Genomic DNA, 26,459 nt, shown 5'->3' on the forward strand with positions numbered 1-26,459 from the left:
GAAGTTATATACAGGACTCATCGGGAAAAAAATAGACTAAAAAAATTGTCCCTGATATGTTTGTTTGGGGATAGTCCTCTCCTGAAAAGGGAAAACAGCGTCTGAGGGAAAGCATGGCCAGAAGTCCTGAAGTGTTATCGACCCATGACTGGGATGTGGGGTGTGCGACGGGAGTGAATCACAAAATACGTCTACACAATTCCCTGCCATTTAGAGAAAGGTTCCACATTGAAGACATAAGACGCCATAAGACGCCATCTGCAAGAATTGCTGACTACAGGAATAATCTCAGAGTCAAGGAGTCCTTACGTGTCCCCGATTGTGGTGGCCAGAAAAAAAAGTGGTGCAGTATGGATGTTTATTTATTACTGTACCCTGGATAAAAGCAACTGAACCACTCTTGATCAGTACACTATGCCCAGAATTGAAGATGCATTGGACTGCCTCACAGGAAGCAAGTGGTGTTCAGTCCTTGACCTTAGGAGTGTGTACTATCAAATCCCCATGAACAGCCTGGATAAGGAGAAGATAGCTTTCATCTGCCCATTGGGTTCTATCAGTTCGTATGCATGCCCCATGAAGTTTTGAGAGCTCTGGCTACTTTCCAGAGACTGATGGAACGAGTGGGGGGGTGGAGGAGTGAACCTACTAAAGATATTAGTGTACATAGATGACATTATTGTCTTTGGAAAAGCTTTAGAAGATTAGACATACCTGATGAAGGTATTGGAACGATTGAGTGAATATGGAATTAAGATGTCCCTGGATAAATGCAAGTTCTGCACAACCTCTGCTACCTACATGGGGCATATTGTCTCCGACAAGGGAATTTTCACAGACTCCTCAAAGTTGGAGGCTATCGCATCTTGGTCAAAGACAAGTCTATTATCTGAACGAAGATAATTCCTGAGTTTATCTGGGTACTATAGAAGAGTTGTGAAGAACTTCTAAGCAATAGCCCAGCCGCTGATCCAACTGACAAAAGGATACTCTCCATATTGTGGGGGAGGGGCGAGCAAGTGCAATAGTAAAAAATACTTTTTCAAGATGTCGGTGTAACGATCGTGCTTGCCACAAACTGGTACCGGACCGCGGGGCTTAGGTGGGGATGTATATGCACTGACCTTAGGCCACGGAGTCAGGTCCGGAGTGCAGATTCCGTGGTCAGACCTAGCCGGTTCAGGGTAGGAGAAAGCAGCGTTAACGTTATCCAGGCTGGGGTCAAGGCAGGGGCATAGGAGCGATGGTTGCGGTCACAAGTTAGGGTCGTCATCGGGAAATCTTCAGCAGGACGCTACAGCAAGGAAAGCAGGAATTCAGTGGAGCAGCTTCAGCATAGGAAAAGGGCCCCTGTAAGGAGGACAGGGGTAGGACAGCATGAAGGCCTCTTCAAGGGAAATATGCAGCAGGCCACAGGAACTAGAAGCCTAGCACTGGGGAACCAGTGCTTCACACAGGAACAGATAGGCCAGACAGTCGTGCTTGTAGCAAACACCATTACATCCAAACAGACTTTGATTATGCTTAGCCACTTCCTGGGGGGAAGGGCTAACCCTAAATAGCATGGGCAGCCAATAGGGACAGAGCTGCATACAAGCAGCATGAAAGAGACTGCAGAGTGAGTCCAGAACAGGTGGTTCTTGATTGCAGCAGCAAGGAGGGGTTGTCTGGAAACTCCACAGCTATGCAAGGATGAGTTCCAGCCAAAACCCAGGAGCGGATTCCTCACAGTCGGAACCTGGTCTGCCTGGCAACACATAGCAGGAGATATGGAATTGGATGGCAGGAAGACAAGATGGAATGTTGAAGCAGCCTGTCAGTTTGAAAGACACAGAGAAAGTCCAACTGCCATTCTGAGAGGGGGAGAGAAAGAGACAGTGAGAGGGACTTAAGAGACAACCTGACACTCACAGAGGTGACAGAGCAACATTGTATGAGACTGCTAGCCAAAGACAAAGAGAGTGAGAGACAGCAGCAGAAACACATTCTCTTTTCCCCGAGAAAGAGAGAGGAAGAAAAATCCTGATACTTGCCGGGCTGTCAAAGTGCAAGAGGATTACAGACATTCAGGAGGCCTTTTCCCACAACTATCCAGTAACTTTTGTGTATTACACACATACCTCACAAATGCATCACCCTTAACAGGCCTACAATGACCATCATAAAATAAGTGCTCTAACGCCGTGCCGGCATTACTAGTCGTCTATTTTTTTGCTACACTGGACACAGCGATTATAAGAGACAATAGCGCAGAGTCCTCATTTATTATGCATTATGTATGTATATATATATATATATATATATATATACACTGTATATCGACATATAAGTCTTGTTTTTTCTCTAAGAGTAAGGGTTGCCCCAACCATAAAGCACTTGCTAATATATATATATATATATGAGTGTGTGTCTTGACTGGTGGGTCTAACTATGGTGTACAAATACTGAAATCTAAGAGGAGTTACATGAACAAAAACAACGTCTGTTTTATATCTCATTAGCACAAGCTTAATGACATGTTAAGTTACTATAACTTTGTGTTAGCCAATAACATAGTGTTAAGCCTGACTTACCTAAAGGTGGCATTACTCCCATCCAGACCCTGAAATATAGGTTGTGCTGGAGAGGGGAGAGGGAGATAAACACACTGATTTGTACTAGGAAGTGATACAGTCCTTTTTAGCAGGCCAAAATTTGATGAAAATATACTGTACATGGCTTTTGAAAGCTCATTGGTTTCTTTTTCAAGTGTACTGTAAACTGTATTATCTATGAAGAACTGTAATGTTGGTCCCAGGGCTTGATGGTGGTACCATTTGTGCAACTGCACCGAGCTCCGCGCTTACAGAGGCCCTGTACTCTTCCCCACCTGATTGCCGGGGGAGAGTATGGGGCCTCTGTAAGCTCCAGCATCTCCTTCAGCTCCTCATCTCCGGCATCTTCTGTTTCTGACAACTTTTTTTCCATGATAATGTGACATCACATGATGATGCATTGTCATGACATGACGCCACAACATCACATGATGACGCATCACTATGAAAATGCGACTTCACATGGAGGCGATGCAGGAAATAAGGAGCAGGAGGAGATCCTAGAGAAGTAAAAGGCCCCACGTTCTCCCCCGCACTGAGCCTCGCCAAACTCCCAGCCAACCCTGGTTGGTCCACTAAATGTTATCACAACCAGCAACCATCTTGCTCTTCTCTAGGACCAATATGGCTACTCTCTCTTGCTCTCTCTCTCTCTCTTCCTATCCTCTCTCCTCTCCAGCAAAGCCCATATTTCAGGGACTGGATAAAAGAAACGTGACCTTTAGATATGACTTAACTAATGTCCTGTTTAATTCCTGCATTAACTTTAACAGATCTTTCTAGATAGGCATTGTTAGGATGAACACCTCTTTTGCAACTTTTTAGCACTGACATCCATTATACTTAACCCAAAGCCCTTTCCAGCTGAAAGCATCACGTTAACTCACGTAGCAGAGCTCTGTGGATCTGGGCAGTAGTCTACTTTATCTGTGTCTAAGTACATTCTTGCATAGGTGGTGGGGATTGTTTTTTGTAAACCTGTAACTTACAGGTTAGCATACTGTATTTGCATAGATGTGGTTATGGTATAAAAAAAAATTGGTGGGAGGCATTGGTGACAGTATAGTAATGTCTACTCAGTTTCCTAAAATAATGTCACACCTACACTACAGTATCTTAAAATCTTAAGATTGATGAAAGTACTGTATTTTCATTAGAGAGCCTCAGTCAAAGTGATATACGTGTATGGCTATACAGCTGTGCTATTCAACAAATTTTCCAAAAGGCTAGATTTGAAAAAAAAAAAATTGAAGTAAAAGTGCCAGAAGTATCTTATGACATAATGTTATATATGTCTAAAAAAAACGGCACCGTTTTTTTAAATGAGTTTCAGTGTGAAAAAATGCACTCATTCGCCCGACCAACGGCAACAAAATGAGCAAAAGCTTCCTTTCAAGAGGCACTCCAAGGTGCTTAGAAGGTGGAATGTGTCCCACATGGCGCAAGGTGCTATACAGTATGGTGATAAGAGCACTGTCATATTGAGCTTCTGTTCATATTTCTTTAAGGTCGCTCAGCAATTGCAGCCATAGATAATTGCTGGTAATACAACCATTTTATGCATCTTCCCCTTCAGCTTATTGTATCCTCTATGTTGTCCCTTGAGGATTGCCTTGAGGATGGCAATTCCTGCTTAGCACCATGTTTAATTACACACTGTTCTATCTAATGGCATTCATCACTTTCTGAACCAATGACACTGACTTAACCACCTTCATTGTTCACCTTTGGCTCTTGCCTTAGCAATTTTATCCCTTCCATCTTGAGATCAATGACTGGTCGATCTTGCATCATCAAGTTCTCTTACGGGTGACCTAGCAGTTGCAGAAGTTCTTCAACTAATCACGTGTAATATGGAAGTAGTCAATCAGCCTTAGATGGTTGCTGTGATTTTATGATTAGTCTTCTTGAAAAAAGGTGTTGACAATGGTGAGGTCATGTGCCTCTGCCACCTGAAGGATTTGCTAACCTTCATTCTTTCCACCACATCTGTGGCAACCATGTATTTTCCCGTTCCCATACAATCTTCTCCAATGTGGCCATTTAGGGGGTTTCCAATGGTGACAAGCTCACCTTGACAAATTGTCATTAGTACATCATTGCCATAATTCACTGTCTCCTACACTATTGCCTTCCCTATTTTGTTGCGTCCAGCTTCTAGAGTGTATGATGTAAACCAATACATTATCAACAGAGCATGTTACTGTGACCAGGAGATAATTGACCCAATCGACCCTAGCTACTCGCTCATTTCCACTCTTCCGACACATTGTTGTTCGTTGACATTTCATGGTAGATTAGTCAATAGCCTTATACTTCTTACTTGCTTTCTCATACTTCCATTGCTTCTCCTGTATGCTGTACAAGCCATGTGAACCCGCAACTCTTTCCTGTCATCGACATCTGTTTCCATGTCGCTGTTTGCATTTACTTCTTCAGCTTCTTTAGCCGTGGTTGTCCATGTCATAGCAGCACTCCAGAACTGGACAAAGCTGTCCTGCGTCTCTTCCAGAGACCATAAACTCTTACTTTTGATTTAGCAAATGTTTTTATGTACATTTGCTTCACTAACATCCCCCTTTCCATTTGTAACTGGGCTTGGAACAGCTTCGGTTAAAATATGTCAGTCTTTGCTAAATATGAAAGCCTGTTGACGGAGAAGCCTTTAATAAATTGCATTACAGGTTTATTTCATTTTCTTCAGATATTTATATTTTCACATCAACATTGTTTAGCCTCATTGTAATTGTAATTTTTTTTTCTGCGTTTGTAATAGTCTAACGTGGTTGCTGCCAAATAATCCTGCAGTGCATTACTAAATATTAAAGGTCCCTCAGACAGTAAAGGGGTTAAGTTGTCTCAATGACAGAGCAAAAATCTCTTGTCTACCTTGTTAGGCTTGAATTATTGTGAGAGCTATGAACATTTGCAAATTAAAATCAAAGCAAGTTCTATTGTCTGAAAGCAAAAGGATTAAACTTACTTCCCAGAATGACCTGCTTCATTTAAAAACAAATTGTAGACAGATTTGGTTTCACAGGTTATAAATAACTATTCCAATTACTGTGAACCAGCAATGGTATTGTGTTATTTTGATAACATGACTGACATTAATCCTTTTTAAATTATTTCTTGAGATACCTGTGACTAACCTCAGCTTTGTTTAACTAATTAAGAAATGTTGAAAGATGCCCGTTTCTAAATCACAACATTTGACCCTTGTAACTGATTCCTTTATAATTCGTAAGTATACACATGTATCTTAAAAACCAGTCACATTCTTGAATTATTGGAGGGTGCTAACTCCGTATCATCATTCATTAACACAATAACAAAAAAGTATTGCAGCTGCATGACACAGAATAATACCTTTGTGACGTTATTCCTGCTTTAGTAATAAGTCAGATATGTTGACAATAATGAGTTTGCACAATAGCTCGTTAGAACTTTTCCAATTAATAATAACAAGCATTATGGGGCAGATCCACAGAGATCTGTTAATTACTTAACAAGAACTTAACTTCAGCTAATGGTGATCTTTACAGATGCGTTAAGTGCTCTTTTCAGCCATAACGAGCCCTCCTGTTACTATAATGGACGTTAGTGCTAATTGTAATGTATGTCTTTATTTATATAGCGCCATTAATGTACATAGCGCTTCACAGTAGTAATATGCGGCAATCATATAAATAACAAATTATATCAATAACAGGTCATGGGAATAAGTGCTTCAGGCATAAAAGTAACATTAAGGAAGAGGAGTCCCTGCTCCGAGGAGCTTACAATCTAATGATATGCAAACAAAGTTTTCCCTCTAACAACGCATACGCATAGAGCTCCATTCTAGTTAACGCAGGGATTTAACATTACGTTAGATAGGTCATAGCTAAAGGTGCCATTACTCCTATCCAGACCCTGAAATAGGTATTTTACAGGGTCTGGATAAGTGTAAGACCACAGTTAGGTATGATTTCTCTTTTTTTGCTTTCATTAAACACCTTTTCAGGGTCTCCATTGAAGTAACGCCATCTTTGGGTAATAGAGAGCTGCACAGAGGAGGGTGAGTGTATGTCAAATATACCAAATACAAGCTCCGATAAGAATGAAATTAAAAATGTGGATTTATTAAATCCATAGAACACCAAAGTACCATATTATATATATGTATATATATATATATATATATATATATATATATATATATATATATATATATATATACTAGCTGAGAGACCCGGCGTTGCCATGAGTTAAATTTCCCGCTAGGAGGGGGGGGGGAGAAACAGTGGACAGGAGGGGGGGACGGGACAGTGGACAGGAGGGGGGGATGCAGTGGACAGGAGGGGGGGGACACAGTGGACAGGAGGGGGGGACACAGTGGACAGGAGGGGGGGACACAGTGGACAGGAGGGGGGGACACATTGGACAGGAGGGGGGGGCACAGTGGACAGGGGGGGGGACACAGTGGACAGGAGGGGGGGGACACAGTGGACAGGAGGGGTGGGACACAGTAGACAGGAGGGGGGGCACAGTGGACAGGAGGGGCGGAAACAGTGGACAGGAGAGGGGGGACAGTGGACAGGAGGGGGGGGACAGTGGACAGGAGGGGGTGGGGGGACAGTGGGCAGGAGGGGGTGGGGGGACAGTGGACAGGAGGGGGTGGGGGGACAGTGGACAGGAGGGGGTGGGGGGACAGTGGACAGGAGGGGGTGGGGGGGCAGTGAACAGGAGGGGGGACTGTGGACAGGAGGGGGGGGCAGTGGACAGGAGGGGGGGACAGTGGACAGGAGGGGGGGGACAATGGACAGGAGGGGGGTTGCTTAATATTTCCGGGTCCCTCCTCTCCACTCCCCCTGTATGTTTCTCCGCTCCCCCCTCTCTCTCCGCTCCTCCCCCCCCCATGCGCAGCTCCGGTCCTCACCATACAGTGTCACACACACACACAGTGTCACACACACACACACACACACACACACACACACACACACACACACACACACACACACACACACACTGTCACACACACACACACACTGTCACACACACACACACACACACACACACACACACACACACACACACACACACACACACACACACACACACACACACACACACACACACACACACACACACACACACACACACATACACACACACACACACACACACACACACACACAGTGACACACACACACAGTGACACACACACACAGTGACACACACACAGATATGTCACCTCTCCGTTTCCCACCTCCTAGCGTCGCCGCCGCGAGGCAGCTGCAGGAGGAAGGGGGTCCTTCCGGGTGACGCCATCTTAGGCACTCGGCGCCGCGAGGGAGACCTTCCGGGCGCCGCCATCTTAGGCACTTGGTGCCGCGAGGGAGTCCTTCCGGGCGCCGCCATCTTAGGCACTCGGCGCCGCGAGGCAGCTGCAGGTTGCCTGCCCACTGTCCCCCTGCCGGGGAGGGAAGTGAGCGCCGGGGAGGGAGGGAAGTGAGCGCCGGGGAGGGAGGTGAGTGTGATGGGGGGGGGAGAGGAGAGTTTGATGGGGGGGGGAGAGGAGTGTGTGTGTGAGTGTGCATGGGAGAGTTTGTGTGTGTGTGTGTGTGTGTGTGTGTGTGTGTGTGTGTGTGTGTGTGTGTGTGTGTGTGTGTGTGTGTGTGTGTGTGTGTGTGTGTGTGTGGCCGAGGGGGAAGAGAGTGGCAGTTGGGTGACGTCAGACCCACCAATCTGATTGGCCAGATGCTGAGGACCAATCAGATTCACCGCAGATAGCACTAACCTTTCGATTTTATATATTAAGATATACTGTATATATTATATGGAGAGAGAGAGGGAGAGGGAGAGAGGGAGAGGGAGAGAGGGAGAGGGAGGGAGGGAGAGAGGAAGAGAGGGACGAGAGGGGGGGAGAGGGGGAGAACAGACCTGCAGCACTCACTGGAGATAGAAAATATATATTTATTCAAAATAACAGGAACATAAAAAAATAGAGCGACGTTTCGGACCTCCTGGTCCTTTATCAAGCTTTAGTTTGTTCTCTTTGTACAATTTTTTGAGCTGGATTTCTAATGACTGCTGTTTACTCTATACAGCATAAAAGAAGTTTGAGGTTAATGAAATAGCCGTTTTACAGCAATGAAAAATTTCCATGTGCATTTTTTTAGTCACCAAGATGTGACTCCTTCTTCTGGACAGAAAGCAGATATTTTGCCCAAGTGGTCATTTATTTAAGTTCTAAGGCTGCGTCCCCAGTACCTTCTACAGCTGCATGAACAAGCACCGCACCGCCCACTCTACTACCAATTTTTGCAAAGACAGGAAAACTATCTTTACAACTTGCGACGGAGAGGTGGCCACGTTCCCACTGGCGGTTCAGCCAATGAGGGAAGAGGGCGAACCAGCCGCGTGAGGTCATGGCCACGCTCCTGCAAAACCCCGCCACGCCCCCCCCCCCGCAATCTCCTGCATCTCCCCACAGACCGCAGATCGCAGTGAAGTGCTGTGCAGACTTTGCATATCTCATCCAGGAGGCACAGTAATAAAGTATAGGTTTCTATTGGTGTGCTACTGTAACTCCATTACTACAAGGTAGCCCTGCAACACATCACACATTAAAGACACTGCTAATGTATTTTCCAGCCTCAGAACACCATGATATTGTAAACCTTCTCTTCTCCCTGAGATTGACTGCACAGGAGCTTGACAGTTCTGAACTTGAAACATAAACAGTTGGTCTGGAATGCGATTTATATCCACTTTGATTAGCTAAGACATTTTTGTTTTTGTTGGCTTATCATAATAAGCTGCATTGATTGTTTAAGAGTCAAGGAATTTTGTATCCACCCTTCAAAGAACGCTCACCTAAGACGTGCACATGGTGAAGTATTTGAGATTCATAGATGCAACAGTGCCTTGAGGTAGTCAGATGAAGCAGGTTTAACTAGACATGTCAAATAAATAAAAATCATTGAATTCTTCCTAAAATGATATTGGTTTGGAACAAAGACTCACTGTGATTTATTTTCAATCCCTTCCGTCATACTTAAGACTGTGAATATAACATGGTTAAAAGAGCCTCTGCATAAAATATAGAAAAATCTGAGGCTCTGCTTTTTTCTTCTTCTGCCCTGACACTTTTTATCATTCTGACCTATACGCCATATTGATAATGCATTTTCTTTATTACATTTTTGCACATTGGATAATACCTAAATGCAAATAAAATGACTTTCTGCTAAGTAACCATTATAGGATATTGTCATGGAACAGAAATACCCCTGTCTGCCTTTTCTGTTTCAGCCCCCCTTTCCCTTGGCAGTTCTGCCTGCTAGCTGCACTAGGATGTCACTTTCCTTGCAGTTCACTCCCAGTGCAGATGGAATGGATACATTATGTAGCCTTTTTTCCTTCCAGTCTGTCACACCCCTGGTTGCTCTGGCAACATCTCCAGTCCTCCAGTAAATGGACTTTCCCATTTTCTCCCCTGTCTTTTTGCTGACAGTAGTGCAGTCTCACTCCATTTTAGTGTGACCCTTGCCCCTCACTTCCCTTTCCACCATTACCTCTGGATGAGTGAGCACTGCTGTAAACTCCTGTATGGTAGGATTATCTTTTCACCTGCCGTTAACTACCAAGCACACACAGAGAGACATTATCCCTACATCTACATCTCTACACAAGTGACTGTTTTTTCACCTGCTTCCCACAAATAAAGTAAAGAAAAGAAACAGACCTTGTCGTGCTTGGAAAAGAGGGCCGAGTTGACACTATCTGGGCTAAATCATCTTGCGTATGACCCTGGCTTGCAGAATAGATATTGTTAGCAAGCATATTAGGATTGATTTTCGGAATCTTATTTTCATGTTTATTTCCATTGGTCCTGCTTCAAAGTCTATAGCATCACACATAACAAAAACAAGCTTTTTCAATGCAAATGCATTGCTTGCCTCTCTTGCAGAACCTAGTAACCTTTGTAATAGAAAACACAACTTCTACCTATCTACTAAAAATGGGGTTTAGGATTGTAATATTGCTTGATATATTTGAATGGCTAATACATTGTTAATTAGAAATCCAAGTAGATCTAATTTGTTAAAGCCTTTCAATGACATTCATTTTGTAGGTACAGGAAGTGGTCGGGGTATTATGTAATCAACTTGAGCATGCTGAGAGGCCGCTCATATATACAATGTAATGCTATTTAGTGTTAACTCTTAGACTGAGTCCCCGCTGGCGCTGAGCGGGCTGAACGGGCGGCGCTTGCGGCGGTTACTTACATATATAGATATATGTAAGTCCCCGCTCACACAGTGCGCGCGGCGCTCGGTGCGTGGGCACACGCGCTCAGGTAAACAAAAAATCTATACTTACCCGCGTGCTCAACTACCCGCAATGCCCCCCCCCCCCCCTGCGAGCACGCGTACAAGCAGGTCAACCCAGAGCTCATGCTTGGAGCGCTCTCCAAGCATGAGCGCGCTCAGTGCCAGCGGGGACTCAGCCTTACCGTGAGTTGTGATGGATTCATTTCAGCAGGGGGGGTTGACTACACCTCCACCATACTGTACACCCAGGGCCAGTGACAGCTTTCCCGGGCCCAAGATTAGAGATTTGCACCGCCCCCCTCCCCCCTGTCAGGTTTCCTGTGTACACCTGTTGCTTTTTCACTGTCACAATGTTTCATTTTGTAAATGCTTCTCTCATTTCTCCTGTTTTCCCTCATTCTGCTAAAGTCTCTATTCTTGTCTGCTTTTCTAAAATGTTTCTTGAATCGGTATTTAACTTTTTTTTTTTGTTGCAAATGTGTATTGTTAACACTCCTGCAGAAATCCTACTCTTTGTACCTTGTAATGCCCCTTGATCTGACCGATACCCATGTTATACAAATTGCAAATGTTATCTTTCATAAGACGCCAAGCCCACATATCGATTTGTTAAAGGGTGCACTTTTTTCGGAGATTGGAGCACAGCTCAGAAAAAGATCCTGCAGCATGAGGGTTTTAAAAGTTCATATACAGTATAACATGTATGTATAATTTGGATATCGGTTGGTTTCCTCAGATTTTCACAAGATGCAGGGCCGGTGCAAGGTGTATTTTGGCGACCTAGGCAAAACTTCAGCCTTGCTTCCCTTCCTCCCCCCCCCCCCACCCCACAAACACACAATTAACTTTCAGATTTTTTTTCTATCTAATTTAAAAATGTAAATGTTATAGCTAATACATTTTTCTAACATTCATACACTCCCCCCATCTCTCCCTCATTTCTCTCCCCTCTCTCCCGATCACTCTCTCCCCCCCATTCTCTCTCTCTCTCCCCCCCCATTCTCTCTCTCTCCCCCCCATTCTCTCTCCCCCCCCCATTCTTTCTCTCTCTCCCCCCCCATTCTCTCTCTCTCCCCCCCCCCCATTCTCTCTCTCTCTCCCCCCATTCTCTCTCTCTCTCCCCCCCATTCTCTCTCTCTCTCTCTCTCTCCTCTCTCCTCTCTCTCTCTCTCTCTCTCTCTCTCTCTGTCACTCTCTCTCCCCTCCCTCATTCTTTCCCCCATCCCTCATTCTCCCCCTTCCCTCACTCTCTCTCCCCCTCCCTCCTCACTCTCTCTCCCCCTTCCTAATTCTCTGTCGCCCTCTCTCATTCTCCCCCCTCTCTCCTTCTCCCCCTCCCTCCTTCTCCCCCTCCCTTCATTCTCCCCTCCCTAATTCTCCCCCTCCCTCATTTCCCCCCTCCCTCAGTCTCTCTCCCCCTCCCTAATTCTCTCTTTATTTTGAAACAATAGGAAGCTTTTTCATGCCATGATTGCTACTATTGTTTTCCAGTGGAAGCTAGCTGCACTACATCTGTATGTCCCTTTGAGTAAAAACAACATAAGGTCTGAGGTGGCATTAACTTTCTAGCTAATTACCTGCCTCAGATGTAAAAATGAACGTGGTTAACAAATTTGCTACATTTGTCACAAATAAAGGCAGAAAAATAAGTGTAATGTTGCCATCGCTGCGATGTAGAGACATCATTATATCACACCTTTTTAGTTTATAGTTCTCTAGGGCTGGGTGTCCCTTTTTAACACTGTTTATACAAATATCTTCAATTCTTATCGCCGTTAGGACATTGAGGCCTAAAATATAATGGCGCCATAGGACACTTTACGGCTCCTTCAAGGTGTCTTCTGGCATTGGACGCGGTTTTATGGCATAGCAGTGCTTAGTACTGTAAATGTTGGCCTAAATGCCATAACATAACGACTAAAGTGCAGTTTAATGTGTACCTTTTTTAAGGAAAGAATCAGCCCACTTAAACAAATTCAACACACATACTGTAACATACGGGTACATGTAAATTCTATTCAACAATAACAAAAAAAACTCACTACTGAGAGTAATGCACTGGGGCCCATTATTCAGCACGGTGTGTAAATGCACTTCCTAGTGCTGCAGAAGAAATAGACTCCATTAAAGCAGCAGTCCTCGTCGCTCTTTTAAACAAAACATTTTTAAAAAGGTTTGAAACAAGGGGTCCCCGGAGTTGAACCACATTAATTTCAGCCCTGGGATCCTCCTCTTCCTGAAATACTTTTCTTCCATAGGGAGTGCCGGTATCCTCTCTGCTGTTTATATGTCCCGGTCACGTGGTCCAATAGGAAGACACAAGGGATGACATCACAGCATTGGCCTGCATGACGCCGGGCGTATAAACTGCCATATTGTGTACCCAGCCATGGGCTCTTAAGAGCGATACCGACACCCCATATTGAGGTAAATATCTCGAAAAGCAGAGAGTCCATCAGAACTGAAATCAATGTGTCTCAGCTCCAGAGACCTCTGCTTCAAACCTATTTTGAAAAATGTTGAAAGAGCTGAAATGACTACTGCTTTAATGGAATAGGGACTAATATCTTCTCCAGCACGGGGAAGCAGGTCACAGCATAAGCAATAAGGGCCTAAATGTTGTATGGCTATTTTGATTTGATACAATAGATGCCAGAACATATATGTTTCCATGGAAGAAAATAATGGTTATATGTATTGCTATCATGAACACTTTTATTGCATGATGGGCTGGGAATGTATTGCACAACAGAGATGTTATGTTATAAAAGTAACATTTTTATCAAGGATTTACGAAATCATTAATTGACATAGGAGTTAAAACAGGTTAAAATTTAAGTTCACTTAATGTATATAGAGATCAATGGAAAATCCCCTTTGGGGGTCTACGAATTCAGGTTAAAAACTACTTTTAATTGTCATTTGATGGTAAACAAATGCTTTGTTAAGATGTGTCAATGTTTCAAAGTACTTTTTGTAGTGCTTAGCGTCTTGTGCATTACTGAACATGTTTCGGGAGATTAATAGGAGGAGTTACTTGACGTAGTAATTCACTGGGACCTGTCAAAACCTGTGACTCTCAGTGGGCAAAACCATTTTCTGATGTATAATCTGTGTGAAATGTAAGAAAGTTGATATGCAGGTTTCTTGCATATACTGTACCAGATGCAATTAAAAATGAAAACATTTGCTGTTCTCTTTGTGCCAAGAATAGAGATGTGCAAACGTATCTACATTCGCTTCGCCTTAAGTTTCTCTCGAATCTTTCGAAAACATTTGGGGAATTTCCAAAAAAGTTCGGTTGAAATAGACAAGTCAAAAGCAAAGTTAAAATGTACAGATCGCTTGCTCTGGATTTTTGTCCAAAATGGGGCCATTGCTGGGCAGTTCTGTAGACACCAAGTCAAATCCAACGCATTATTATTGGTATTATCATTGTTATCATTATTGATATTATTAAGTGGGGGCGCTAGAGATGTGTAATGTTTTCGCCCGAGTTTGCAAAACTAGTCCTTTTTTATTGGCGAAATCATTGCGGCACAGTTTGCAAGTGACTTGCCCTGCATTAAGTCAATGCGCATTGTAATTTAGTTTATTGTGCTTAATCCCATCCAAACCCTGAAATAGGCTAGAGGGAATCTGTTAGTATAACTCACCAATGGGGAACAATCGTGAAAAACTCCTGACATTCCTGGAAAATTCTAATTTTCTATTTTCAAGATATCTCAAGTGTTCAGGTTTGTTCACACTCTCTCCCCCTCTCTCCCTGCCCCTCTCTCCCTCCCCCTCTCTCCCTCCCCCTCTCTCCCTCTCTCTCTCTTTTTCACACTTCTAAGGGACACTTTCACTGGTTTTGTGGTTCTAAAAATACTTATATATATATATATTTTTTTTTTATTATTATTTATTTTAAATCTAAAAAAATTTCTAAGTTTGAACTTTCCATTTTTTTCCCAAATGTTTGACAATTTGATCAAAATAAATAAAAATAAAAGAGGAATTCATGGATGAACCTTTCTTGTTCGAAGTTCGAATGGAACACGCCCGAATCTGAAGTTCAGATTTCGAAGTACGATTCGGGCCCATCTTTAATTATTGTCATTATTGTCTTTATTATTATTGTCTTTTTTAATAATTATTATTATTATTATTATCATTATCATTATCGTCAACCTTTAATTGCTTTCTCTGGCAACTCATTTGGGCTCCACTTTCTTATGGTTATTTTGTGTCTACTGTACATTGTGCAGCCAGGTACTTTTCTCTGTCACTTATGCATACGTTTATCCATTGGAAAATGTTTGACTCCAAATGAAGCATTTATGTTATTTTATTCAACATTATTTTCTTGTCATGATTTGAAAAATGTTTTCCATTTCTGTCAATCTTCCCATTTGCTTTTTGTTTTTTTTCCTCTTTCTTTCTAATTGCTTTCATGTATTGATTTGTTTTGCATTTTTTTAAGCATGCCTTCTCATCTGTTATTTTGTGTTTCTTTTAGGTTTTGTTTTGTTTCATACGGTGCCCCTGGATGGGTAGGGGAAATAAGCAGAGTGACAGAGAGGGTCTCTTTTGCTTTCTTGGAGCAGTAGTTCACAGACCTAGTACACACATCCTGGGACTGGATGACACTGGGTCCTTATATTTGTCAAATATAACCTGTCCCGGACAACTCTTTCTTGACCTGAGGTCGTGTGTGGTAAACTATTAGTGTACAGTTCGTGTACATAACTTACCTATTTTGAGACTAACCCCACATTGTACCTTGAGTGAAAATAAAGTGTCATTTACTAGAATAAAACCTGGAATATTTTTAATATTTTTAGATAACACTAACATTTTATGAACTGGTTATGTATTTTGAGAGAAATTATTTATTACTGTAATGTGTTTTAATAAAAATCTTTATACTTACAGCATTTTTCCTGATGCAATTAGGGCATTAGCAGTCCCTTAATAATCATATATTCCATAAAAATACAACATATTTTCTAATAGATTTTCTAAAGATTTTTGAACTGTATATTTTGCTTTTAAACTCCTTTTTCTAAGAGGAACAACTCAGTCAGCTATGGATTATAGCATTTAAAGGTCTGCCGCTTATTCCTAAACACTGACAGTTTAAAAGCCGTATGGAATATCACAAATCTGTCAAATGTTTTCTTTTCATGAAGTAGAATAGAACCACTGATCTTTTACAAGTGTAATGAAAGAATAACAATCTAACTACAGATTTTCCGTATGCACTCAAACTTCCTTATCTATCAATGTAGAGAGATTACCATCTTCCAAATACTTTTTTAAAGAGGAAAACTTAAGGTAATTGCACAGCACCCCTTACTTTCACACAGCCTTACCAAGTAGATATTCATCTCACTTAACTGACATGCCAGTCTCTCGATCCTTTGTCTGTGTTGGTTCCATTTATTAGTTTACACACATTACTTACTTTCTGTTTAACAGCGTTATTTACACTGTCAGTTTTATGGAATAAATGTCATGCCTATTTTATTGTGAGTCTTTGTGACCATCCTGCCTTATTTCTATAACTCTCAATGTGAGGCTTCCAATGCTTGAAAGTCAGAATAAAAGATGCTTCCTATATATTCCTTCAATACATGTCTACCTATTCCATTGGCAAAATCAGAAGGCTGAAATTGACCTAGTAGAATTTCACATGTTAGGTCACGTTAGGAGAATAATTAACAATATGATGGTGTATACAGAACAGGATGCAAACGTAAATATTAAAAAATAAGGTTTTGCTTTGCAGTGAGTGGGACTTATTAGAACCATTCACAGTTACAGTAACTAGAAGGGAAAAATACATCTAAAATGCTGTTATAAAAATCTACACTGTAGGTCTAAGAGAATTTAACGACGATAAATTATCATCCTTTGAAATTCTATCCATACTTTGAACTCATCAAATCTGTGCTACTGTAGGATCCTGATTATGAACAATACAGATACTGAATTGGAACCTAACAAAATAAACATGATATTTGTTATTGTGCTTCTCTCAGACTTTTAGACTTAAATGTTCAACACACTTTAAAACACCCATTAAAAATGGGGCTGCACATTTAACTGCAGAGTTTAACAATCCAATGAATGATGCAACTGAGTTGAAGATTAACAACAGGATTTTGCCATATTAATTTCTGTATTATGTCTAACCATTATTCACAACCTAGTTCTTCATCATAAAAGAAAACGTAAAATAATCTATAATAAAATATATATATATAACATTTGGGTAAAGTGTTTTAATATGAACCCTATTGAAAATGAAGCTTTCTGTATGTTATGATACTGAGTATCTCTATACACTTTCAGTCTTCCCAAAGTTATTGCTTCTTAGAGAAAATACTACTTCATGTGGCCCAGTTGCCTCCATTTCACTTGACCCCTTCAGCCTTTAACTCACAGTAACAACCAACATGAGAGCCCTTTTAGAGGGAGGAGCTTCCGTGTTGGTGTGTGGAGGGCTTAAAGGGGCAGTCCCTCCTAGGACCCAAGTGAACTAATTCCAAAGGTCCCATTTAGGTAATTGATACTTTTTTAACCAAATCTAACACCTATACGTATTTTCATTTTATGTCTGAAGACTTGGGAAGGGTTTGTTTTTCTCTGACTGTTCCCTTTTGTCTGATGTCACTGTGTGGTCAGCCAGAGTCTCCCCTTCCCACCTCCCCTAACATTTTTGGCTCACTAAGGACAGGTTGGGATAAGGGTAACGAAAACAGTTGATTGACAAACAATTACCCTTTCAGTGGCCTCTAACAAATTCATCTGACTGACTATGTGAGACTGCATCTTTAAGAAGAAGACAATAGAGACTGGCAATTATATTTAGAGGTGGTAATTGTTATTTTTTTTTGTTCTGTTATCCATGTCAAAGACAGTAACACCCATTATTACTTTATATCAACGCATGTTAAGACAGAAATCCCCCCTATTGTTACAATTAACTTTTTTTTTTTTTTACAGAATCAGAGCTTAACTGTGCTATTTCTAGCCCTGGGGACACTGGTTCCCAGATATTTACAAGCTTACGTGGGGGTAAAAGCAAAGATAGCTGCTGCCTGTTGTCAAACAGGAAGCTGTAATGTAATGGTCGGATGACACTGCAACTTCCTATTGATTCGTAGGTGTGAGGCTTGAATAGCAATCATATTGATTTCCCAAAAAGGTCCACAAACACTGGCACTCAAAAAGGTAAATGTCCCAGGGAAGCTAATACAAGAAAAAAAACTGTATCATTACCTACAAATACTCTAACCAATACATTAACTATAGATAGATAGATAGATAGATAGATAGATAGATAGATAGATAGATAGATAGATAGATAGATAGAGTGTAATATTTATTATTGCTCATTTGCATGTCATTTCCCAGAATCCCTTGCTGCAGTGGAAGTGCTGTATGCTGGGTGATAATGGGGAAAGGCGGGGTTGCAGACCTGCCTAAGACATGCAGATGAGCATACAGCTATATTTGCATATTTGCTTTCCTGTGGAGGGTTTTTGTCACTTTTTTTACTCACCATAACTTAACTCAGTATTATGGTTTAGCCTATCCCATAGCCTCTCTTGCATTCCCAGTAAAATCAACCCCACACTGATGAGACCCATCAAGGTCGAAACAGCTGTCTGTGGGTGGTTTTCTGGGTATGCACCTTAACCCTGGCTGTGCTCAAAGCTGTGACCATGCAGCAAGCTTAAGCCTATAGGGAACCATGTTAAAAATGGTTATTGAGGCAAAAAGTGACACTGTGTGCTCATTTGCATGTCATTTCCCAGAATCCCTTGCTGCAGTGGAAGTGCTGTATGCTGGGTGATAATGGGGAAAGGCGGGGTTGCAGACCTGCCTAAGACATGCAGATGAGCATACAGCTATATTTGCATATTTGCTTTCCTGTGGAGGGTTTTTGTCACTTTTTTTACTCACCATAACTTAACTCAGTATTATGGTTTAGCCTATCCCATAGCTTCTTGCATTCCCAGTAAAATCAACCCCACACTGATGAGACCCATCAAGGTCGAAACAGCTGTCTGTGGGTGGTTTTCTGGGTATGCACCTTAACCCTGGCTGTGCTCAAAGCTGTGACCATGCAGCAAGCTTAAGCCTATAGGGAACCATGTTAAAAATGGTTATTGAGGCAAAAAGTGACACTGTGTGCTCATTTGCATGTAATTTCCCAGAATCCCTTGCAGCAGTGGAAGTGCTGTATGCTGGGTGATAATGGGGAAAGGCGGGGTTGCAGACCTGCCTAAGACATGCAGATGAGCATACAGCTATATTTGTATATATATATATATATATATATATATATATATATATATATATATATTACACTCTATCTATCTATCTATCTATCTATCTATCTATCTATCTATCTATCTATCTATCTATCTATCTATCTATCTATCTATCTATCACTTGTGAGCACATTCACATGTCTTAGACCTACAACCCTGCCTTTCACCATTATCACCCAGCATACAGTGTTTCCACTGCAGCAAGGGATTCTGGGAAATGACATGCAAATGAGCACACCATGTCACCTTTTACCTGAAAACCATTGTTACATGGAACCCTTATAAGCTAATGCACACTCTTAACACAGCTTTAAAGCATAGCATGGGAATCAGATGCAAAGCCAGAGAAACCATTCATAGACATGTTTCAACCTTAATGGGTATCATCAGTGTGAAGTTGGTTGTACTGCTGGTTTCGCATTTTCTAGGCTGTAGGGTTTACCATCACGTTTTAAGTAATGATGGGTGAAAAAGGTAAGAAGAAACCTCCACCGTATTGCATATAGCAAATAAAAAGATCACTTGTGAGCACATTTACATGTCTTAGGCAGGTCTGTAACCCCGCCTTTCACCATTATCACCCAGCATACAGTGTTTCCACTGCAGCAAGGGATTCTGGGAAATTACATGCAAATGAGCACACCGTGTCATATTTTGGGGCTTATGCAGAGAGGTAAGTTAAGTTCAATTTCGCCAGGTTTGTGGCAAAAATGTCCGCATTTAAACAGTTAGTGGCGAGAACTTGGCGGGCCAATTCAAATTCGCCAGACGTGTGGCGAGAAGCGTGATTTTGCCAATGCAAAAACATGCACGATCCCAGTAGCTCCGATGCGCATGTACGCGCCAATCGGAGCTACTAAATGGCGCGTTCGGGTGAAATTTTGCCCGCCAACAAAAGTTGGCTGTATTGTGGCCAAATACCGCGCGCCTCAGAATGGCGAGTTTCACGCCAAGTGAAACTCACCTAATTAACAATTTCATGCACACCGCGCTACCGGAGTACCCTGCATAGGACAAAATTAAATGCCAATCCTGTGGCGAATTTAAGCCTTTCTGGTACGTACCTCTCTGCATAAGCCCCTTTATCTGAAAAACCATTGTTACATGGAGCCCATTTAAGCTAATGCTCGCTGTTAACACAGCTTTAAAATATCACTTGTGCGCACATTCACATGTCTTAGAAAGGTCTGCAACGGTGGAGGGTTTTTGTCACCTTTTTCACCCACCATAACTTGTCTAATATAGTGTGTGTGTGTGCGTGCGTGCGTGCGTGCGTGTTGTGCCAGAGTAATAGTTCTAAGAAAAATATACAACAAAAAAAGAGAAAAATTAGAACATTTTACCTGCATTCTCCAATAAATATATACAATACCAAGACTCTATGTCACCAATAAATACACATAAAAAGAGACTGATGAGCAGAGTATTTAGACCAGGCCTGCACAACATACGGCCCGCAGGCCGCATGCGGCCCGTCTGGCCTCTCTGTGCGGTCCGCGATGACTGTGGCCGGGCGCCAGCTAATTAAATCAATTTTAAAAAAGTTTAAAAAAATGGCGACGAGGCTTAGTACCGGGGAGAGGGGTGTGTGTGTGTGTGTGTGTGTGTGTGTGTGTGTGTGTGTGTGTGTGTGTGTGTGTGTGTGTGTGTGTGTGTGTGTGTGTGTGTGAAAAACGGGCTGGTGGGGGGTGGGTGTGAAAAACAGGCTGGTGTGGGGGTGGGTGTGAAAAACAGGCTGGTGGGGGGGGTGAAAAACAGGCTGGTGGGGGGTGGGCTGCTGACATGTGAGGGGGTGGGCTGCTGACATGTGAGGGGGGGGCTGCTGACATGTGAGGGGGGGGGCTGCTGACATGTGAGAGGGGGGCTGGGCTGCTGACATGTGTGGTGCAGGGGGGGGAAGAGTGATGTGGGGTGCAGGAGTGGGAGAGAGTGATGTGAGGTGAAGGGGGGGGAGATATTAATGTGAGTTGGAGGGGGGGAGAGAGTGATGTGAGTTGCAGGGGGAGGGTGTGATGTGAGTTGCAGGGGGGGAGAGAGTGTCATATTGAGGGGAGGGGGAAAGAGTGTCATATTGAGGGGAGGGGGAAAGTGTCATATTGAGGGGAGGGGGAGAGTGTCATATTGAGGGGAGGGGGAGAGTCATATTGAGGGAGGGGGCGAGTGTCATATTGAGGGGAGGGGAGAGAGTGTGATTAAGGGGAGGGGGAGAGAGTGTCATATTGAGGGAAGAGAGACATGGGGGGGATGCTGACTTGTGGGGGGGGGATGCTGACATGGAATGGGCTGGGGGGATGTGGAGGGGGGTATTGTGTGTTTGATGTGGAGGGGGGTATTGTGTGTTTGATGTGGAGGGGGGTATTGTGTGTTTGATGTGGAGGGGGGTATTGTGTGGGTGAAGGGGAGAGATGGGGGTATGAGAGGTAGATGGGGAGTATCGTAAAGATTGATAGTGAGGGGTTCTGGGGGAGATATGAGGATGATGATGATGATGATGATGAGAGGTGCTGGAGAGAGATGATGATGATGATGATTTAACCCGTGCGGCCCAAATTTTTTTTCCTTGGAGCAGTTCGGCCCTTCTCACTTTACGAGTTGGGCAGGCCTGATTTAGACTATACGTGCAAAAATAAAAATAACTATTTTATTACAATACATACCGTATATTCCAGCGTATAAGACGACTTTTGAACCCTGGAAAATCTTCTCAAAAGTCGGGGGTCGTCTTATACGCCGGCAAAGTGCAGAGCAGAGCAGTGGCAGGGAGAAGCTCCGTGCTGCTGTTTCCCTGTGCTTGCAGAGGGGGCGGGGCGTCCCTCTGCACACAGACACAAGCCCTCCTCTTCCTGGCTTTACGTGTGTGTGTGTGTGTGTGTGTGTGTGTGTGTGTGTGTGTGTGTGTGTGTGTGTGTGTGTGTGTGTGTGTGTGTGTGTGTGTGTGTGTGTGTGTGTGAAAAACGGGCTGGTGGGGGGTGGGTGTGAAAAACAGGCTGGTGTGGGGGTGGGTGTGAAAAACAGGCTGGTGGGGGGGGTGAAAAACAGGCTGGTGGGGGGTGGGCTGCTGACATGTGAGGGGGTGGGCTGCTGACATGTGAGGGGGGGGGCTGCTGACATGTGAGGGGGGGGGCTGCTGACATGTGAGAGGGGGGCTGGGCTGCTGACATGTGTGGTGCAGGGGGGGGAAGAGTGATGTGGGGTGCAGGAGTGGGAGAGAGTGATGTGAGGTGAAGGGGGGGGAGATATTAATGTGAGTTGGAGGGGGGGAGAGAGTGATGTGAGTTGCAGGGGGAGGGTGTGATGTGAGTTGCAGGGGGGGAGAGAGTGTCATATTGAGGGGAGGGGGAAAGAGTGTCATATTGAGGGGAGGGGGAAAGTGTCATATTGAGGGGAGGGGGAGAGTGTCATATTGAGGGGAGGGGGAGAGTCATATTGAGGGAGGGGGCGAGTGTCATATTGAGGGGAGGGGAGAGAGTGTGATTAAGGGGAGGGGGAGAGAGTGTCATATTGAGGGAAGAGAGACATGGGGGGGATGCTGACTTGTGGGGGGGGGATGCTGACATGGAATGGGCTGGGGGGATGTGGAGGGGGGTATTGTGTGTTTGATGTGGAGGGGGGTATTGTGTGTTTGATGTGGAGGGGGGTATTGTGTGTTTGATGTGGAGGGGGGTATTGTGTGGGTGAAGGGGAGAGATGGGGGTATGAGAGGTAGATGGGGAGTATCGTAAAGATTGATAGTGAGGGGTTCTGGGGGAGATATGAGGATGATGATGATGATGATGATGAGAGGTGCTGGAGAGAGATGATGATGATGATGATTTAACCCGTGCGGCCCAAATTTTTTTTCCTTGGAGCAGTTCGGCCCTTCTCACTTTACGAGTTGGGCAGGCCTGATTTAGACTATACGTGCAAAAATAAAAATAACTATTTTATTACAATACATACCGTATATTCCAGCGTATAAGACGACTTTTGAACCCTGGAAAATCTTCTCAAAAGTCGGGGGTCGTCTTATACGCCGGCAAAGTGCAGAGCAGAGCAGTGGCAGGGAGAAGCTCCGTGCTGCTGTTTCCCTGTGCTTGCAGAGGGGGCGGGGCGTCCCTCTGCACACAGACACAAGCCCTCCTCTTCCTGGCTTTACGTGTGTGTGTGTGTGTGTGTGTGTGTGTGTGTGTGTGTGTGTGTGTGTGTGTGTGTGTGTGTGTGTGTGTGTGTGTGTGTGTATCTATGTATATGTATGTATGTATGTATGTATGTATGTGTGTATATATATATATATATATATATATATTTTTTTTTATATATATATATATATATATATATATATATATATATATAATATGTATAGTGGTGTGTGTGTGTATATATATGTGTGTGTGTGTGTATATATATGTGTGTGTGTGTGTGTGTGTATATGTGTATATATATATATATATATATATATATATATATATATGTATAGTGATGTGTGTGTGCGTGTGTGTGTGTGTGTGTGTGTGTGTGTGTGTGTGTGTGTGTGTGTGTGTGTGTGTGTGTGTGTGTGTGTGTGTATATATGTATATATATATATATATATGTATAGTGATATGTGTGTGTGTGTGTGTATGTGTATGTGTATATATATATGTATAGTGATATGTGTATGTTTTGTGAATGAATGTGTGGTGTGATTGTTGTGTGTGGGGGTCGCGAGGGGAAAGGAAGGGGAGGGGAAGATGCGGCTAGGCTACCAACCAAATAAAAATTAAAAAAACATCAGATTTGATTTCAATATACTGTGCCGGCACATCCTATTCTAACTTTTGCCTGTCTTGCTCCGCACATCATTATGGGCTGGCGCCGAACGTGGCCGTGCGCCAGCCCATAATGATGCGCGGAGCAAGACGGGCAAAAGTTAGAATAGGATGTGCCGGCACAGTATATATAAATGAAATCTGATGTTTTTTTAATTTTTATTTGGTTGGTGTGTGCGTTGGAAGAGGGGTAGTCTTATACGGCGAGTATATCCCAAACACTATATTTTAACTGGAAAAGTTGGGGGATCGTCTTATACGCCCAGTCGTCTTATACGCCGGAATATACGGTATATAAATAAATCCTACAAAAGATCTAGTGTGGTTTTATCTGACATAATACACAAGGATTATATTAACACCTTGTTTTTTTTTGAGGAAATATATGGACTGGAAACCCCCACCAAGTTCTGAAGAACACAATATTGCCCAAATGTCTCTTTAGAAGAAATGTGAACTGGAATCGTGGGTCTCATATCAGGAACCCAATTCTCCCCAGTCCTTCTACAAAAGCTACCAGATGAACGGTATACCGTGACAAAGGATTCCAGTCCTTACTTTCTCTACAAAAGTGATCCGACGAGCTGTATGATGTTTATCTCTTCTGAGACGAAGATCCTGCCTGCTTCAATTGAAAAATAAGACATTTGGGCAATATTGTGGCCTTCAAAACACAGCAGAGCCTTCCAGTCCATATATTTCCTCCAAAGTTGAAGCAAGAACAAAAAATAGAAGCAACAAAGGCATTTTAGAGCTGCAGTTCAAGCAATATCTTACATATGTGTTTTTTATTTAACAAATCAGTTCTGTACTATGAGAAAATACTTGTAGCATTTAAAAAAAAAAAAAGAGACATTTTTAATGTATTCTAATGTAACAGGCTTTTTTGTTCCTAATGCAACCATTTACAAAGTCACATCCCCTTTCCGTTCTGAAACAGCATCACCTTTTTTAGCCCTGCCCTCTCTAGCAGTAAACCAATTGAATCTAGTGCCTACTTGGTCACATGATCTTCCTCACAGTACTTTGGCTGTCAGTGCCGCAGAAGATTACACAAAGATTACACAAAATGAATTTAGTGAACCCAGAGCTGTATCTTTGCAGAGCGATCACATGAGAATGGATCGATCAGCAACTTAGCTAAACACTTGTCAGTGTGTAGATTGTATTGATGCACAAATTGAAGGAATTAAAAAAAAAATGTAAACGACCACTTGAACTGTAGCTTTAAAGGAGCAATCTAAGCAATATCCTATATGTGTGTTTTTTTTTTAAATAAATAAATTCTGTAGAATTACATAAGACTTACTACTTTTATTTTAAAAATTGAACTCTTAATCCATTTTAATGAGTATAATACACTGTGCGTCTTTTGATTTCTAAGCAGGTTTTAACACACTTCCCCAGCAGTGCAACATTTTTCTAACACTTGTGTGTTGCCTATTTTCCTAGCGGTTTGAGCTGCAAACTGTAACAATAGATAATGTTATTTTAGTAATATAAGAATACATTGTAGCTGCTGATTTACACTAACTGAAACATTGATTTGAAACTGAAAGGCAGCCATTTAGTGAGCCCTGGGAAGCAGGATTTTGCTGATTGATCATGGTAGAATGAATTGATCGGCAGCTTAGCTAATTAGTTTTCAATAACGGTGATCAAAGGCTGCATATATTAAACAAAAAAAATGACGAAAAAAGTTTTTAAGCTGCTAGGATTGCCTCTTTCAAGATCTATTTTCACCAGTCTGTAAATTCTCTGATTCAATAGGTACCCTACAAAGATTAATACTTTGTGGAGTTTTTTTTTTACCACAATAACTGCAGAATTCAAGGTTTTCATATAATCCTTGTGTTGTGTGGCTGATATAATCACATGGACTATTTTCTGGGATAATTTTTAATTGTAAGTGGGGTATTATATGTGGAGATGGGCGGCATTGTCTGAATCCAATCTGCTGAGTTTCCTGGGTTTTCAGACCCAATCAGATCCGCACAATGAAATCCAAGGTGCGATTTCATCATCGATTGGCGGGTCGGATTCTTCCAAATCCATCAATGGGGCTGGGAGTAACGGATATGAAAGAATCTGTTGTCGGATTCAACTTAAATCCCATCCGCGGAACAACACAATGCTTAAACTCGAGGCTGCACGAATATTACTGTATACTCCTCCCATAAGAAAGCAGCTTGCGGATTCGGATTCAGCTTGTAGGTTTGGATTCTGAATCCATCGGACGGATTTTCAGTAATAGGAAGAAGAAAAAAAGTTCATCTGCCCTCTTGAGATTAATCCGCAGACAAAAGGAATTGGCCAATCCACAGCGAATTTGAATACTAGTGAAAATTTGACTTATCTGTAATAATATGTAGGGTTTATATATTTTTTTTATATGTTACATTTTTATATGTATTGTAATCAAATTGT

At 42.6% G+C, this 26,459-nt stretch overlaps 1 protein-coding gene across 6 annotated transcripts in view; it reads left to right on the forward strand.

The window, feature by feature from the left end:
- The window catches only part of NTRK2 (neurotrophic receptor tyrosine kinase 2), a 290,024-nt gene that overhangs the window by 137,994 nt on the left and 125,571 nt on the right, over nt 1-26,459 (forward strand). The window contains exon 13 of one of the 6 annotated variants that reach the window (XM_075598975.1): nt 15,420-15,834. The exons of the other annotated variants lie outside the window; for them this stretch is intronic. Within the exon in view, the coding sequence (XP_075455090.1) occupies nt 15,420-15,457 (38 nt within the window). The 3' untranslated portion in view covers nt 15,458-15,834. Of the gene's footprint in view, nt 1-15,419; nt 15,835-26,459 lie in introns of those variants that run through there. 6 annotated transcript variants of the gene reach the window in all.

Source organism: Ascaphus truei, chromosome 1 (genome assembly GCF_040206685.1).
Source record: "Ascaphus truei isolate aAscTru1 chromosome 1, aAscTru1.hap1, whole genome shotgun sequence".
NCBI lineage: Eukaryota > Metazoa > Chordata > Amphibia > Anura > Ascaphidae > Ascaphus > Ascaphus truei.